Source organism: Carlito syrichta, unplaced genomic scaffold (assembly GCF_000164805.1).
Source record: "Carlito syrichta isolate Samal-C Ts95f unplaced genomic scaffold, Tarsius_syrichta-2.0.1 Scaffold316501, whole genome shotgun sequence".
NCBI classification, from domain to species: Eukaryota; Metazoa; Chordata; class Mammalia; order Primates; family Tarsiidae; genus Carlito; species Carlito syrichta.
Genome location: NW_007260597.1, coordinates 815,119 through 831,901, shown reverse-complemented (window position 1 = coordinate 831,901; position 16,783 = coordinate 815,119). Strand labels below are relative to the sequence as shown.

General features: G+C 37.7%; 1 protein-coding gene across 1 annotated transcript in view; it reads right to left on the bottom strand.

The window, feature by feature from the left end:
* Window positions 1-16,783, bottom strand: part of CNTN3 (contactin 3) — a 262,835-nt gene that overhangs the window by 24,319 nt on the left and 221,733 nt on the right. Inside the window, exons 13-18 of the mRNA XM_021707315.1 lie at window positions 8,395-8,512; window positions 7,409-7,567; window positions 7,159-7,308; window positions 5,322-5,392; window positions 4,038-4,272; window positions 1,569-1,684 (exon numbers count right to left, since the gene is read on the bottom strand). Of these exons, the coding sequence (XP_021562990.1) occupies window positions 1,569-1,684; window positions 4,038-4,272; window positions 5,322-5,392; window positions 7,159-7,308; window positions 7,409-7,567; window positions 8,395-8,512 (849 nt within the window). The remainder of the gene's footprint in view (window positions 1-1,568; window positions 1,685-4,037; window positions 4,273-5,321; window positions 5,393-7,158; window positions 7,309-7,408; window positions 7,568-8,394; window positions 8,513-16,783) is intronic.

Here is a 16,783-nt window from a genome sequence, read left to right as displayed (position 1 = left end):
TTTATTAATATTCATTCAAATCAATGCTTGTTTTGTTACAAGGAACAGTAAGTCTCTCACAGCAGTTCAAATATAAAGGAAATTCACTAAAAAGAAGGGAAAGCTGGGCCACTTGAGAAATGAACAATTGTCACAGGGCTATTTGCTCTCTTGAGGGCCCATATGCCCTGGTATCATCCATTCTTTAGGGTCGAATGGGAGTATATTTGTACCATCTCATCCCTGCAGATTAGCTCTGTCTTTCCCACCCATGGCCTTAGCTTGAGAAGTCTGAACTAAATGTAACATACCACTGCATTATACTTACTAACTATAATCTCTATATTTCTTACTTAAATATCTCAAACAAGAATCTGATTTCAGCTTAACAGTCCACAGATCATTTGCCTTTGATTAAGTGGCCGCCTTGTGCCATTGTTTGAGGGAGTGCTGGCAGGAGGAGGGATATGTGACCCTGAGATGCAAATGTGCCCAACTGAGCCTCAGTCTGTAACTCCTCTTCAGGAATTACAAGGATGGGGGAAGTTTCCTAAGAAGATGGCTATGGCTGGGAAGAAATCACAACTATGATTCTTATAATATCATTGTTGGACACAATCTTTTTAAGATTTTATTTATCTTGCCAGTCCTCAGTTCAGCGGTTCCCCTTTCTCACTAACTGCTCCCTCTATGTAGGACCCAGTCCAAATGGTTCTTAGCATTCAAAGCCATCTGTGTCCTGGCCCTCCTGTACCTCTCTGCAGTCAGCTGTCCTACAGGAACCTTCTTCAGTAAGTGGACCTTCACTCCTTTGCTCTTCCCATATGCCATGCTTAATCTAGACTGTTTTTCATTCATGTTTACGTACTTTTCCTTGAAAGCCCTGTTAAGCCTTATTACCCTTATGAAGTCTTTCAAGATGGCCCATTCTTCTTAACTCCAACATTTCTTGTTTGGGTGACCTAATCTGGCTTTCATTACATGTGATCTTACCTCTCTTTTGATGTTTCATCTTATTTCACTAAACAGAGAGGTCTTTGAAGGCAATAATTGTGTTCTGACTTCTTTAGAGCCTAGAGGAGAATACTGCAATGTAACAAGGCCACCAAGAAAGTAAGACAAAGAGCTGGAGGAAAGACATAAATAGCCTATGAACTTAATATTGCAGTTCAATCTCACCCTTACTTTTCAGTCAGTCCATCTAAAAGATTTGGTTGACATGATAATGATATCTTTTCATAGTCTTATTTTGTTCCTTTTCTACCCCAACTTAAGTTATTTTCTTTCAACTGATTGAGTGAAATTCAGTGTCCACTGATCATCAGATGGAAGAATGCACTAGTAAGAAAATTTCAGCCAGGGAAGTGGGTGCACACCTCATCAACAAGGGTACCTTCATAATGAACATTTGTATACTTAACCCTGAATTGTACCCCACATCTTTAAAATAAAAAATTAAAAACAAAACAAAACAGAAAACTTCAACTAATGACAGACTGCACCTAAGATGGTATTGTTAAGAAGAATTTTAAGTAAAAGGAGAAAAATTAGCATGATAAAATACGTAAACATGTTCATTTTAAAATTACCTCATAGCCGAGTAAATATCCATTGCTCAACTTCCAAGGAATGGTGTTCCATGAAACTTCGATTTCTGAGGAAGACAGGCTATTTGCAGAGACTTGAGATGGAGCAACTGTAGGCTCTGTTTGGAAACAGAAATTGAAATACAATGATAATATTGGCAGTTAATTAAAAAAATCTATGAAAGTTCTTATTTTTTAAAAACATTTTAACATATTTGAAAAGTGTATAAAATAGTCTGTAAAAATATTTGAAAACATGCATCATATCTTGAAAATATAGACACTGGTCCACTTCCATCCCCTAGGAAAGATGAAAACCATACCCACATGCTTTCCTTGCTAAGTACCGAGCAACCCATACTTTCCTCCCTTGCCTTCCTTTCTTGGTATCTTTCTTTTCTTCCCTTCTTTCCCTTCATTCTTTCTACTTTGCTTTATTCCTTCAGCCCCCCTTTCATCTCAGTTCCCCTGCAGATGGGGAACTCTTATGCCCACAATTGCTACTTAGTTTTTGTTTTGCCAAACAAAGGTCAAGGTAAGGTAAAGTTCATTTGCTCATAAGCTTTGAACATGTGCCTTCGCTAGCCTGGGCCCACACAAGAGACCAACTTAAATGAGGTGGATGGCATACTCTTTTGAAGGAGTAAACAAACATGCATGCAGTTAAATATACAGTGAGATCATCCCCTCCATAATAAGTACTCCTGAGGTTCTATGGGGTTCACAGTGATTCTCCCCTCATAGGGCACAGCTCTGAGCAAGAATCTCCCCTCTCTCAATATCCCTTTCACTGTTTAATGATCCTGCTCCCTGAGAAATGAAGGATTGATGCTGAGATAGATTCTTGGTCTAAGGTTAGGCCTACTAGATTTTCTCTCATGAGAACTTAAAACTTAGTTTGAGAGGAGGAGTACTTGGGGCCAATTAATCCAGCACTGGTTCTCTAGAAAAGCAGCCATTTTCAGAGGTGTCAGAACTCCTCTTAAGGTGCTTCATGAGGTTTTCTGTGTAATTCTTCTTTTGATTCAATGAGATGTCCTAGTATATTTCCAGTAAGTCTTCTGCTTTTTTTCTTAGGCAAGACGAATCAGTTTCTGATGTTTGAACAGGAAGACCTTTAGCCAACTCATCAGTGAGGGCAAAATGGAGAGGAGAAGGAAAATGAGGGAAGCAGGCATGGGTAGCAGGATGTGGTTGCCCTTCCTTTCCAGGTACCAGCTCCCAGGTCCTGGTTGGATAGGAAAGGCAATGTCCTAAAACTCCCTGGTTAATTGCCATTACTTCCCAGTTCCCTGACTTGCTCTTGCAATTCCTGGCAGCTTTTGGAAATAAGATCTGGCTATCAATTTAAGATCCTTTCTTTGCAAAGACTTTTTAATACCTATTTTTAAAAAATCCGTCTCAGAATTCAGTGGATAATAAGGAGAATGGGTGTAGGGGTCCTGAGAAAAATGGACTGTACTTATTATTTTAGGAATGACAACTGTGGACCACTTTTTGCAATTTACTCTCATGTCATGAGGTAGAAGGCACCGTGAAATCATATGTTATAAGTTCAGAATGGCTGAGGGCAAAGACCCTCAGTTAAAATATGGGCTCTACAACTTACTATTAGAATTTTAGCAAATACATTAATCTCTTTGACCAAGCTTCCATTTTCTCATTTGTAAGTGGGAAAGAATAATAGTACTTACACTTCATGTCTCATTTGAAAATTCAAATTAGGTAAAGTCTGTCTGGCAGATGGTAAGCATTCAAGACCTGTTAACTCCTGCCATTTTTATTAGGTACAACTACATGAGACAGCCAATCTTCAGTTGCTGATCTATGAAATGGCAGTTCGTATACTTCTCCTAACTTTATTATTCTTTTCTATAGTATACTTGAGAGAAAATGTAGATGTCTCAAATTAAGACAGAGATATGAAATGAGTCCAGAGTGAAGTATGTCTGTATCTACAACAGCTGGGATTCATATCCTTCAAACCTGTATATTCCACATCTCTGGAACGTCATCCTTCTGGTCCTCTTTCTGACTAATGTCCTTCTCTCAGGCCAGAGGAACCACTGTAAAACTTAGGATGAAAGTAGCTCCAAAGGAGTACGTTATTCTTAACCTAAGAGAAGGCTGTTTCACAAGCTGTACCTTAAGGATGTGTTCCCATAAGCACATTTTTAACTGATTGTTACATCCTATTATTAGCCATTAAGGCTTATACTTTATTGATTGATTGATTTTCTGTTGAAACAGGTCTCACTCTGTTTCCCAGGCTGGTTTCAAACTCCTGGCCTCAGGCGATGGTCCCGCCTCAGCCTTCCAAAGTGCTGGGATTACAGGTATAATCCACCATGCCTGTCTTGTTCTTTTGAAAAATTATATCTGAATCTGAAGTCACAAAGAACTTCCAAATCAGTTTTTGGAGCACAAATGGTTTATGAGGTTGGAAGAGATAGATAATCACGTTTTCCATACCTTCTTCTGCAGAGAACACTGTTGTCACTGGGCTAAATGGTCCTTCACCTTTGTTATTATAAACACCCACTTTAACTTCATATGGTGAAAATGGCACGATGCTTTCATTCCTAAAGACATATCTTGGGGTATCAGGGGATGTCACCACTGTCTGGATCCAGGTGGTAACCCCAAGAGGGCGGAAAGCAACAACATACCCAAAACCTTCACCATTCTGTAGTTCTTCAGGGACTGGCTACAAAGGAAAAACATATTGAATCACCTTTACACATGAAGACAAGGCAAAAATGAATGGAGCTATAATCCATCGTCATTTGTAAAAATCATCAAATAATAATATACATTGCATTAAGCAATTGGACAAAAAAGGAAAAGAAAATCGGGGAGAGAGTCATATCAGATACTTTTAGACAGACATATCCATGTTTTCATAGTCCACCCAGCTAATGAACTGGAATTTTCTGTGATTATTTAGATATCCAAGCATCTTATGGTCCAAGTCTAAGTTTCTAATAACAAGATATACTTTCAGTTGAAAATATCTGATCTCTGAAGTCAAATAAAAAAATGATCTAATTCCTAATGTTGACTTAATGGGAAGAAACAATGATATGATGATTAAGTCCAGAGTAGCAAAACTTTAAAAAAGAAGTAAATACTAATTTTTTCATTAATTAAACTCAAAGCTGTACTTGGGTCTTGTCAACAATTGTTACTGACACTCCATCACAATCTCGACTTTTTGTTTTTATCAACTCTTTTAAGTAATACACATAATTCTAGTGCCTTTTGACTTTAAACCCATTAATTAAACTTTTTCCAGTGATGCATAAAGCAATGGCTGAGAGAATGACTAGGAAAGAAGCTAAGATGCAAGTTGCTGCTGGATTAAGTGATGCCACCAGTGGGGGATGGGGGACTGTTTAGAAAGTCATGAGGGCAGCTTGAGAGGCAACAGCCAGGACATGACTCTTGTCTTTCTGTTTACCAGCTAGGTGACCCTGGGGAAATTATTTAGTATCTCTGAGTTTGGTATTTTCATCCATAAAATGTTGCAAAGATGGCATGAGAAAAATATATGCTAAATACTAGGAAAAGTGTCTGGCACAGAGAAAGCATTAACAAAAAAATTAGCTACTTGTATGACCACCATTTACAGCATCACCAGCACTACCAACACCATCGTCAACAGCACTTAAACCAGCACCAGCACCAGCAGCACCAGCACCACCCAGAAGGCAATAATGACCATGGGAATACAACACAGGGATGGGAAATACTTACATCCCAGGTTATCACCAGTTCAGATCGGCTTCCGCCTCCTCCATTGACTTCAGAAGGAGGCACTTCTGGAACTGTGTGGGTCAGAAAAACATAGATGAAACCATATTTGCACTTAGTAATATTTATCTGAAAGACAACTCAATGTTGCTTATTGTTAGTATTTAAAATAATTTAATCATTGGTATATTATGCATACATGTGTGTATGCACACACACACATATATATACATATATAGTGTGTATATATATATACACACTATATATGTATATATATCTTGAATGCAATCATCAAATAACTTATATTTGCATGAAATTATAAAAGATTCAGAATCTCTCTAACAGTAAGAAAAACAAGACCTAGTTGGGAGATATTTTGCAACTAGTACAAGAATTAATAAAACAAGAAAGGCCAGGCTTGAGACCAGCCCGGGCAACTTGGAAAGACCTCATCTCTACAATAAATAAAAAATTAGCTGGGTGTGGTAGCGCATGCCTGCAGTTCTGGCTACTTGGGAGGCTGAGGTAGAAGGATTGCCAGAGCCCAGCAGGTTGACGCTGGGGTGGCTGTGAGTGTGCCACTCCCCTCCAGCCTGGGCAACAGAGTGAGACTCCAACTAAAAAAAAAATAAAAAAATAAAAAAACAAGAAAAAATGATTCACCAAGATTGATGGGAGATCAATCTAGTATGAACATTTAGCTTGTGACTATTCCAAGTGGGGATATTTTTCTCAAAACAACATTGATGATACATAAGAATGGCCTAGACTTGAACCCTTGAATATTGTTTTGAGGTATTCTTTATAAAAACAGACATCAGTTTTCTCACTTACATGGAGAGTTTTCCAATGAGAATATAACTTTCATGGAGGCAGTTTTTTGTTGTGTTCACAGCTGTACTTGTAATAACTAGAAAGTGCTAAACACATAGTAGATAATCCCTAACTATGTGCCAGAGATGAAACCATATTTGCACTTAGTAATATTTATCTGAAAGACAAATGACCAGAACATCAGGACAAGCACAGTTTTGCTATGTCTCTTATTACTTAGAATAAACATTATGTGCATTGTCCCGAGTGACACAGAATCATTATAATTATTGAAATATACTGCATGACTTCTCTTAGCTTAGTTCCTAGAGTGATATACTAGCTTTATTTCAGACATTTTAGTTAATGTTGACTAATAGTATTAAAGATTCTGAAAAGGCATGTCTTTAGGTTTCAACTGTCTATATATATGATGCTGTGTACACTTTCTAAGTTTGAATTTTAATGTTAGGGTATTTTTAGATTTATAAAAGTAGTCTTGCAGTCTATATTAATAGTTGACTCACATGGAAATTCTTAACAACGATTCATTCTTAATTTAACACTTGAGGGGACAAAATATACCTATTCATCAATTACTTAAGCTCATTCACTGAGCTTGGTGGTAGAATGAGATTTTCTAGAAGCAGAATTCCCAAATGTCATTATCCTACCAATTTGTCAATGCTTGTTATAAATGAAAACAGAACTTCCCCTGCTAACAGGGTAACTATGTCAGATAGTAATTATAACCTTAAGTGACAAAAACATATTCACTCAACATGTACTAATGATCGTTTACGATGGACTGAACTCTTGGAAATGTCACACTACATCAGAATCACTTACACGTGTTTCTTTTGACAAATGCCATATGGCCAGTTTTGCCATTAGAAAGGTCAGATAATTGCAAAAATGGATTATTGAGGCTGACTCCCTGCTGGACTGGAGCTCAGGGTCAAGGGAAATGGGAGTACGTGCCCAGACAAATCTATTAGCCCATTACTCAGAAAATAAAACCACTAACCTGCCTCTTCAGTTCTTACTTTTTCTGAGGGTAAACTGGGTTCTCCACCTCCAATTTTGTTACTGGCTACAACTCGAAATTCATATTCCACCCATGGGTTTAACTCGACTACAGTAGCTGTGTGTGTTTTTCCATCGATGATCTCAGGCACTACAAAGGAATAGTTCAGAGAAGTAAGAGTCTGAATGCCTTAGCATTTACTTGAAATCCATTAGTATTGTGCTGATGACATCTGCTGCTCCCCATTTACCTGTTGTAGCGGTTTGCCAACCCACGGAAAAAGGTGTCCTAGCCTGGATAGAATAGGATAGAACTGGGCTATGGTTGTCTGTACCTTCTTTCCAAGAGACTTGGGCTGTTGTATCTGTAATTTCATCTACCTTCACACTTTCTGGTGGTCCAGGTGAACCTAAGAAAGGTGCAGATGCAAACAGTGGGTAGTGATTCTATAAATGTACTTCTTCTTCTACCAAAGGGAAGAGAACATCGCATGACCATTTTAATACCTCCAATTGATTGAATTTCAAAAGCACTTGGGGAAACGGCCGTTTCTACCTGGCAATAAAACTACCACTTCCCCTACCCCCGACCCCCAACATTTCTGTTGTTAGATCTTAAATCTGGATGTGAGGCAGTAATTCTCACATCATTATACTTTCTGATTGCAGATGACACACACTTTTTGAGGCCTCTGTTCAGTAGGATTCCTGTGCCTTTCCAAATTCAGCGTTCTTTACTTTTGGTGTGAGGACTTTCCCTTTAATCCTCTGGTGTATCTCCATAGTTCCCAAACTGATATCTAGAGATGTTTTATTCTGTGATGCACTCTGGTCATTTTTTAGCCCAGGAGCAAATCAGTACCCAGGACAGTACTTCAAGTTGGCAAGATTTCTCAGGCATTCTGAATAATCCTGATTCTTTGGAAGCCAACACCCTGTACAATATTCTCTCTCAAATTAAATACAATCGCTGAATTAATGACATGCTCAAAAACACATCAGCTTGGCAGCAGCTGTGGAATGCCAATTACAGTGAGAGCTATTTGAAGGGCAGAGTTGATATGTTTATTTCTTTGAATTAGTAGCCATTCTTACTGTCATATTCTCTGGTCTATTGGGGGGAATAAAATCAATATTATAATTCATAGGCTCACATACTATCTCATGGTTTTTCCTCCATTAAGGACTCCTCAGTTAAGATGTGAATTTAAAAACACAAGGAGGCATTCATGTTTACCTCTTACTATGAGGTCAGCAGCAGATGAAACACTGTCCACTCCTGTTTGCACCATACAAACGTATTTTCCACTATGTTTCAGCTGAATGTTTCTGATCATTAAATCACCAGATGAACTCTGTTGGAAAAACAGGTATTGAACATACTGTTCTTTTAAAAACACAAAGAATCTTGAAGTCTGTGGCTAACAACAACACTGTGATGAAATCTGTATTTAGGGAGAAAACCATTGTGGTATAGACAGAAGATTGCTACAATAGAATTTATGGAAATAAAAACAAGTTAAAAACCATACATAACTACAGACAAAGATATCTGTAGACAAATCAACGACAAGCTTTCCCCTGAGCATTTATGGTTTTAAAAATAAATAAGGGCAGAGATTACAGTCTCAGAGTCTATTTACTTCCACCAGGGTGACACTTCTTTTTATATCCACCAGCTCAACTCTTTTCTCTGATTCCATCCCCTTTGCAATTATCTGCCTGAGATGAAGAGGGAAGTATGTAGGTATCTAGTGGGAGATAAATGCAGCACGACAAGGGGATTACCACGGTTGAAACACTTTTCTGAACACAATGGAGCTTAAAAAACCTAAAACCGTTTAATTCCTTGGCTACGCAATTTAGGGACAGTCAGTCTGAACCACTCGATAAGAAGAAATTAAAACACTTTAAACCTAAAAAATAACAGCTGTCCATAAAGACTTTTTGCTGGCAACCCCCAAGAGCCAATTAATAGAGCACACGTATGTCTAAAAGCTCAATGTTAAATGGTCCTCATTTTAAAAGAATATAAAATCATGTTCATAAAATAACTAACTGCAGGCCAATTTCAAGCATTAGTAAAAACATGGATTGAAATAAAATGATTTGAAAAGCAAAGCCCTTTGAAAATGATCACCAGTTCATGTCTGAACTGGTGCAGAGGAAGAAGCAATAAGCGTTTCTCTTATTAATTAAAAGGGTAGTTTTACTCTTGGGTTTTCCTGGTATTCGTCAAAAGATGGATTCTACTATCCCATTTTTAGAAAATTTCCAAAAATTTTCTACAGAGTAGTTTCTTAGATGTTACTTTCAATCTTTAGGATTCTTACTGTGCTATATATTCTGTTGGTTGGATTGCATGACTTTAGGAAGTTCTTGAGTACTGGAAGAAGAAAGATGTGAAGTGATTGATGGCTGTAATTAAGTGATAATCCAGAAACTGTTAAGTTTGCACATTTTTTACTTTCACTAAGTTAAATTTTTTCTTTTCCTCTTTCCCTCTCATTCTCTTCAGGTTATTTAGAAATTTATCCCCAGGATAAAACCTTCAATGCTTGCTGACCTTTAGAAATGCTTCAGGTTTTATGAGCTCTATAGACTCACTGGAAGTTGATTATCATTTCTATAGAATTTTCTTATTTTCAGTGGAGAACTGTTACTATTAAATGCTATCAAGGCATTCTAGTGAAGCTGTTATTCTTCCCAACCTTTATTTGCTTATTTTGAGAGTTCGGTAAAAGAGAATTGTAACACCAGTATTTTATGTTCTTAGATGTGTAGATACACCTTTTAGGTACACTGAATGATTTAGTTTCTTGAAGGAGTAGGGAAGAGCTTGGTATTGGGCTTGTGACTTCTGTTTACTTTTAGTGAACAGAAATAAAGGGAAATAAATTAGTTAGATAATAAAAAACAGAAACGTCTTCCAAAAGAACTTTAGTAATGCTCACCATCAGGGGCAATATATATATCTTTTTAGAAAGCAAGATTTATTGAGAAGAGTTCCCACAGCAGGAGGGACCTGAGGGGGCTGCCCAGAAAAATAATTTTTGATTATCCTTTTAAACTACTGAGTAGAAAAAGCAAGCAATTAGTTAAGACATGTAGACAATGGAAACCAACATGGAGTTGAATGTATGAATATATTTTTGTCTCTCTCAATAAAACATATTTGTATTGTTCCTGTTCCAATGCCTGCTCTCTCCCACTACGTCTATTGTCCTTCAAGAGGGCACTAAATAGAGGCAAGATTCAGTTTAACAAAAGTACATACATTACTTGTGATGTTATATTCATTCAAGGATAGAGAATGTCTAACACATGGCCCCAGCTATCTAGGATGTAAACTAAAGTCAGGGTAACAAAGTAATATATGTATATGAAACAAGTCATGTTTGCAAATTAAGAAAGTTTCATTAACAAAGTTAAATAAAGTCCCATGACACAAATCATGTGGACACAACAGCAAAATGAAAGAGACAGACATTTCCAAGTCCTGCTGAAAGTGTAGAACTGGAACTCTTATTGCTGGAGGGAGTGTAATTTGGTACAATGATTCTGGAAAATAGAAGTATCTACAAAGAGCAGGACATGCATAATCTATGACTCACCAATTCCACTCCTAAGTTGCATGCACATATCCACCAAAAGACATTTATAAGAATGTTTATAGTGATTATCTATAATAGCAGAAAATAGAAATAACACAATGGCCATCACAGTGAAACAGATACATAAGTAGTAGAATATTCATTGAGTCAAATTTTATTAGGCCATATATATGAATGAACTATAACTACCTAGATCAACATGACTGAGTTTCAAAAACATGAAGGATACAAAACAGATGGAAAAGAGTACATGATAATAATCTACCATATGAGAAGTCTAGATTATGGTTACCTTTGGAGGGATGGCTATTACTGGAATGAGGCACCATGTGGGCATCTGGGATGTGAGTCATGTTCTGTTTCTTGATTTCAGTGCTGGTCACTTAAGCATGCTCATTTTGTGAAAATTCATTGGGTTATATACTTATAAATTTGTGCATTTCTTGGTAGAATAAAATGGGTACCAAATTAAAGTTATGATTATGTACAGCTATATCTTTGAATGCTCAGTTTTCAACAGGATCATAAGCAGAAGCAGTCAAATAACATGACTGTAATTCTACACTGCAATTTATTTCATAAGGAATTAAACATTTAAGAATAATAATTTAACTAAAAGTGATATTAACATGTTCTTTAATTTTTTTTATCAAGATGCAGTTAAGTATTCCCAGACATCAAAAAAAGATAAAAAAGGAAAAACAATTGTAAAAGGGAGTTTCATTTATATCAAACCAATTATTTTCCCTATCAATTTGCCACTATTAGTGAATGTAGCTAGTTATTGATTAACTGTGATAAAGGAGATGAAAGAGAAGCATCCAAAAAAACTAAGTAAAATTAGTCAAAATGTGATAAATAGTGCTTGATAGATTATTTCTCAATAAAATTGCATTTAATAATTAGAAATAACTGGAAATATGTTTGTCATTCTTTAGTGGAGGGGTCCCTATCCCCTGGGACCGCCCAGCAGGAGGTGAGCAGTAGGTAAATGAGTGAAGATTCATCTGTATTTATCACCACTCCCCATCACTTGTATTACTGCCTGAGCCCCACCAGATCAGTAGCAGCATTGGATTCTCATAGGAGCACGAACCCTATTGTGAACTGCACATGTGAACGATCTAGGTTGCATCCTCCTTATGAAAACCTAATGCCTTGATGATCTGAGGTGGAGCTGAGGCAGTGATGGTAGTGCTGTGGCGTGGCTGCAAATATGGATTAACATCAACAGTGAGGTTTGACTGCACAGAAACCATAATAAATCAATTGCTTGCAGACTCATATTAAAAACCTGTCAGTGAGTGGCAAGTGAGTTGATGTACTTTAATTGTACAGATGCATCTGGTGGCAGACTTTAAGTCCGAATCTGACACTTGGTCTGTGTGTGGCCTGCCCATTATTTTACTTACCACTTCTATCTAGGCCTCTTTCCTGCACTGTGCACTTGTCTCAGTCACAGTTTTGGTAAGCTCAAAAGCTAATCCGAGACAAAATGAGTAAAAAACAAACGTTACTGGAAACCTTCTTTGAAAAGGGGGAGAGACCCAATGATGAGACAGCTACAAGTGAACTCTTGACTCACTTGACTCTAAGACTGTCAAAAAGAAAGCTGCAATTGAAAGAAAATACCAAGCATCCTACTTAAATTATGGGTTCATTGCAACAGGTGATTCACAATCTCCAAGCCCGCTTTGTATAAGATGTGATGAATAGCTATCCAATGAAGCCATGAAACCTTCAAAACTGCTTTGCCACATGGAGACCAAGAATCCTGCAATAAAAGACAAGGCTTTCAAGTTTTTCAAAAGAAAAGAAATGAAAACAAAGAACAGAAGCAATTATTGAAGGTCAACATGTCGTCAAATATGTCTGCACTGAGAGCATCATTCCTTTTAAAAAATTTTCTATATATTTATTTTATTTTAAAGATGTGGGGTAAAATTTAGGATTAGGTATACAAGTGGTCATGATACACACAAAGTTTGGGCCTCCCTTTGGTTCCCACTTGAGAACATCATTCTTAATAGCTAACAGCATTGCTAAAGCTCAGAAGCCCTTTACTATTGGTGAAGAGTTGATCCTACCTGCTGCTAAGGACATTTGTCATGAATTTTTAGGAGAGGCTTCAGTTCAAAAGGTGGCATGTGTTCCTCTTTGGCTAGCATCATAACTAGACAAACTGGTGAAATAGCAGAAGATACTGAGGCACAATTTTTAGGATTCATGAGTCACCATGGTATACAGTCCTATCTGATGAGTCTACTGATGTTAAAAACAAGGCAACAATGCTTGTTTTTATTCAATATATTTTCCAGGATGATGTGCATGTGGATATGTTATGTGTACTGTTGCCAATCAATACCACAACTACAGAATTATTCAAGTATTTGAGTGATTACACATCAGGAAAACTGAATTGGTCATTTTGCGTCAGTATATGCACAGATAGAGTGGCTGCCACGACTTGACAGCTTTCTGGTTTCACTACTCAGGCCAAAGAGGTTGCTACTGCATTTGAGTCTATGCACTGTGTCATCCATACAGAAATGCTGGCTAGCCAAAAAATGCCACCTGAGCAACATTTTGCAGAATGTTCTTAAAATTATCAACCACATTAAAGTACATGCCCTTAATTCATGTCTGTTCTCACTGATCTGTGAGGAGAAGGACACAGAACACATGTCTTCTCTTATTCACAGAAGCGAGATGCCTTTCTAAAGGTATCTTACTGGCCACAGTTTCTAAGTTCTGAGAATTGCTTCAGAGATTTCTTTTAGAAAAACAGTCACCACTGGCAGCACATTTCAGTGACACAGAATGGGTTGCAAACTTGCTTACTTGTGTGACATATTCAACCTGTGCAACAAACTCAATCTGTTACTGGAGGGGAGAATGACAACTCTGTGCAAGTTGGCAGATAAAGTGGCTACATTCAAAGCCAAACTGGAGGTATGGGGATGATGAGTGAACATTGAGATTTTTGACATGTTTCAAGCATTAGCAGAGATTCTGAAAGAGACTGAGCCAGGACCTTCTTTCTCCCAGCTAGTACATGATCACCTATCTCAGCTTTCAAAAGAATTTGAGCATTACTTCCCAACCACAAAAGACTTCCAAACTGGGAAGGAATGGATCCGCGACCCATTTGTAAATAAGCCAGGTAAATTGACTTGGTGCTCAAAGAGGATCAGCTACTTGAGATTGTAAATGACGATGGCCCTAAAAATATGTTTGAGACAACTTCAAATCTTCATACATTCTGGATTAAAGTCAAGGAGGAATATCCTGAGATTGCCACAAAGCACTGAAAGACCTGCTTCCATTTCCAACATCCTATCTTTGTGAAGCAGGGTTTTCTGCAGTGACAGCAACCAAGACAAGATATGGAGTAGACTGGACACAAGCAACACATTTCGGGAGTCATTGTCTCTCATCACCCCCAAATGGGACCGTCTAATTGCAGAAAAACAAGTTCGGGCTCCCATCGATTCTGCATCATGGTGAGTTGTATAATTATTTCCTTATATATGACAATACAATAATAACAGAAGTAAAGTGCACAATAAATGTATTGTGCTTGAATCATCCTGAAACCATCTCCCCAACTGCCAGTCTGTGGAAGAATTACCTTCCACCATACCAGTTCATGATGCCAAAAGGGTTGGGAAATGCTGCTTTAGAGCATAAAAATAATTTAAATAAAACAATGTGAGCCTGGGCACGGTGGCTCACACCTGTAATCCCAGCATTTTGGGAAGCAGAGATGAGAGGATTGCCTGAGTCCAGGGGTTTGAGACCAGCGTGAACAACTTGGCGAGACCTCGTCTCTACAGTAAATTTAAAAAGTTAGCCAGATGGGATGGTGTGTGCCTGTGGTTCCAGCTACTTGGAAAGCTGAGGTAGAAGGATCACCTGAGCCCAGCAGGTCGAGGCTGCGGTGGGTGGCCATGAGCGTGTCACTGCACTCCAGTCTGGGTGACAGAGGGAGACTCTGACTTAAAAAAAAAAAAGGAACACTAACAATCTTTATGTAAGTTATCAGGAACACTAATAATTATTTGAATAAAACATTGCTTATTGGTTAAATTAGCTTATCTTTTCATTATTTTCTTAAATTTTCTCCCACTTTCTTTAGGCAAAATGGACCAGAATTGAGAAGGTGTAAAGTTACAGCATTATTTTCTTTTCTTCCTATCTCTACTTTGCTTAAACCTTCCCCTTCAAAGACCAGAGGTATAAGTCTCAGTTTTCCAGAATGCAAGTCTTTTTTTTTGAGTCAAGGTCTCACTTTTTGCCCAGTCTGGAGTGCAGTGGCATGATCACGCCAATCATGTCACATGGCAGCCTCGACTTCCTGGGCTCAGGAAATCGTACCTCAACATTCTGAGTAGCTGGGACTACAGGCATGCATCACCACACCCAGATAATTTTTACATTTTTTTGGTAAAGATGAGGTTTTGCAATGTTGCCCAAGCTGGTCTCAAACTCCTGGCCTCAAGCAATCCTCTCACCTTGGCTTCACAAAGTACTGGGATTACAGGTGTGAGCCACTGTGCCTGGCCTCAAAAACTATTTATGAACAACTACTTCAGTTTAGTTGTTGGGAATACAATGATGAAGGGTGGAGGGGGAGTCCTTATGTTTATGGAGCTTACAGTTAGAACACAGGCATTAACCAAATGACTACACAAATCAATGAAAAATTACAATGTAATGTAGGCTCAAAGTACACAGAGGAATCTAGAACTTTCTGGGGTACCAGTGACTGATAGTTGAGCTAAGATTTGCAATCTTTTCTAGGAAAAGAGGGCAAGAAAAAAATGGACTACAAAAGGGCCCATATGCATATGCAACGACCTAAGATGGGTGAGAGCACAGTCTATCTGAGTAACTCAAGAAGGAGGGGGTAATTGAATAGGGTTGGGAGAGAAAGGGATGTCAGGGGTATTAGCTAATTCACAAATTGCTAATCTGTCCTCAGAAAATGAAAAGTTCATTGTAGTTAACATCAAGTTCCTATTTGTATCTTAATGACAGCAAATTTTTTCTTTTTTATATTTTCAGAATATCTAAACTTTGCTAGAATTACTTTATTATTCAATTATTTGTTCCTCTCATCATGTAAGCTTCTCTTAGAAAAAACAAGTCATATTTCTAGAACATGTTACAGGTATTAATAGTAAATGGATTTATAAGCCAAATCATCTTTGAAATAAGTGAGAAGGGAAAATTCAGTGTGTATCAAATGAAATAGAAGAGGATCTTGTTAACTTTTCCCCCATATTTTCTTAGGTGATGACACTAATGGAATTTTTTATGTAATTTTAAAACTACTCTGCATTAAAAGAAAAACACTACATGAAGTGATAACCTATGCCAAGTGAAAATAAATAAGCAGACAGATCATTACTAATTATAGGTTGGCTGAAAGTACATTGTGATACCTACCGTATGCTAAAATTCAAGGTTTAAAATAAACTTTGGAATCAGGGGAGGCTCTTGAACATTGCAAATGTAGCATAAACTTTCAGTATAACAAATTACCAGCAAAAACTAATTCCCTAGTAAGCACTCTTGATGTAAATGCTGCTGCTGGACTGCCAAGGAACATAATTTTCCAGTTTAAAAAAAAATTACATTTTGACGGCTATTTGGAACCAAGGTTGAATAGGCAGTCCTCCTCCTTTTTATCACTTTATGCAGCCTGTTATTGCAGAGTTTCCAATATTAATCATTCTTCCCTTCACTGAGTTGCCTTCTCAACCCTGACACTGCATGTAAATCATATACAGGTTCCTTGAAAACAGTAGATCCCTTCTGGAACCTGGTTGGTGTTTTCCTCTGTACAGCTTCCTGAAAGAATTGGTGGGGACACTCACCTCTGCATTTTGACCAAACAAATTAAACCTTGCCCCATCAGTGCCAAAAGGCTGCATCAAGTTCACTTTCATTACAAATGTGCTCTGCCTGTCCAAGGAACAGAAATAATTGGCAGCCATTGAAACATGA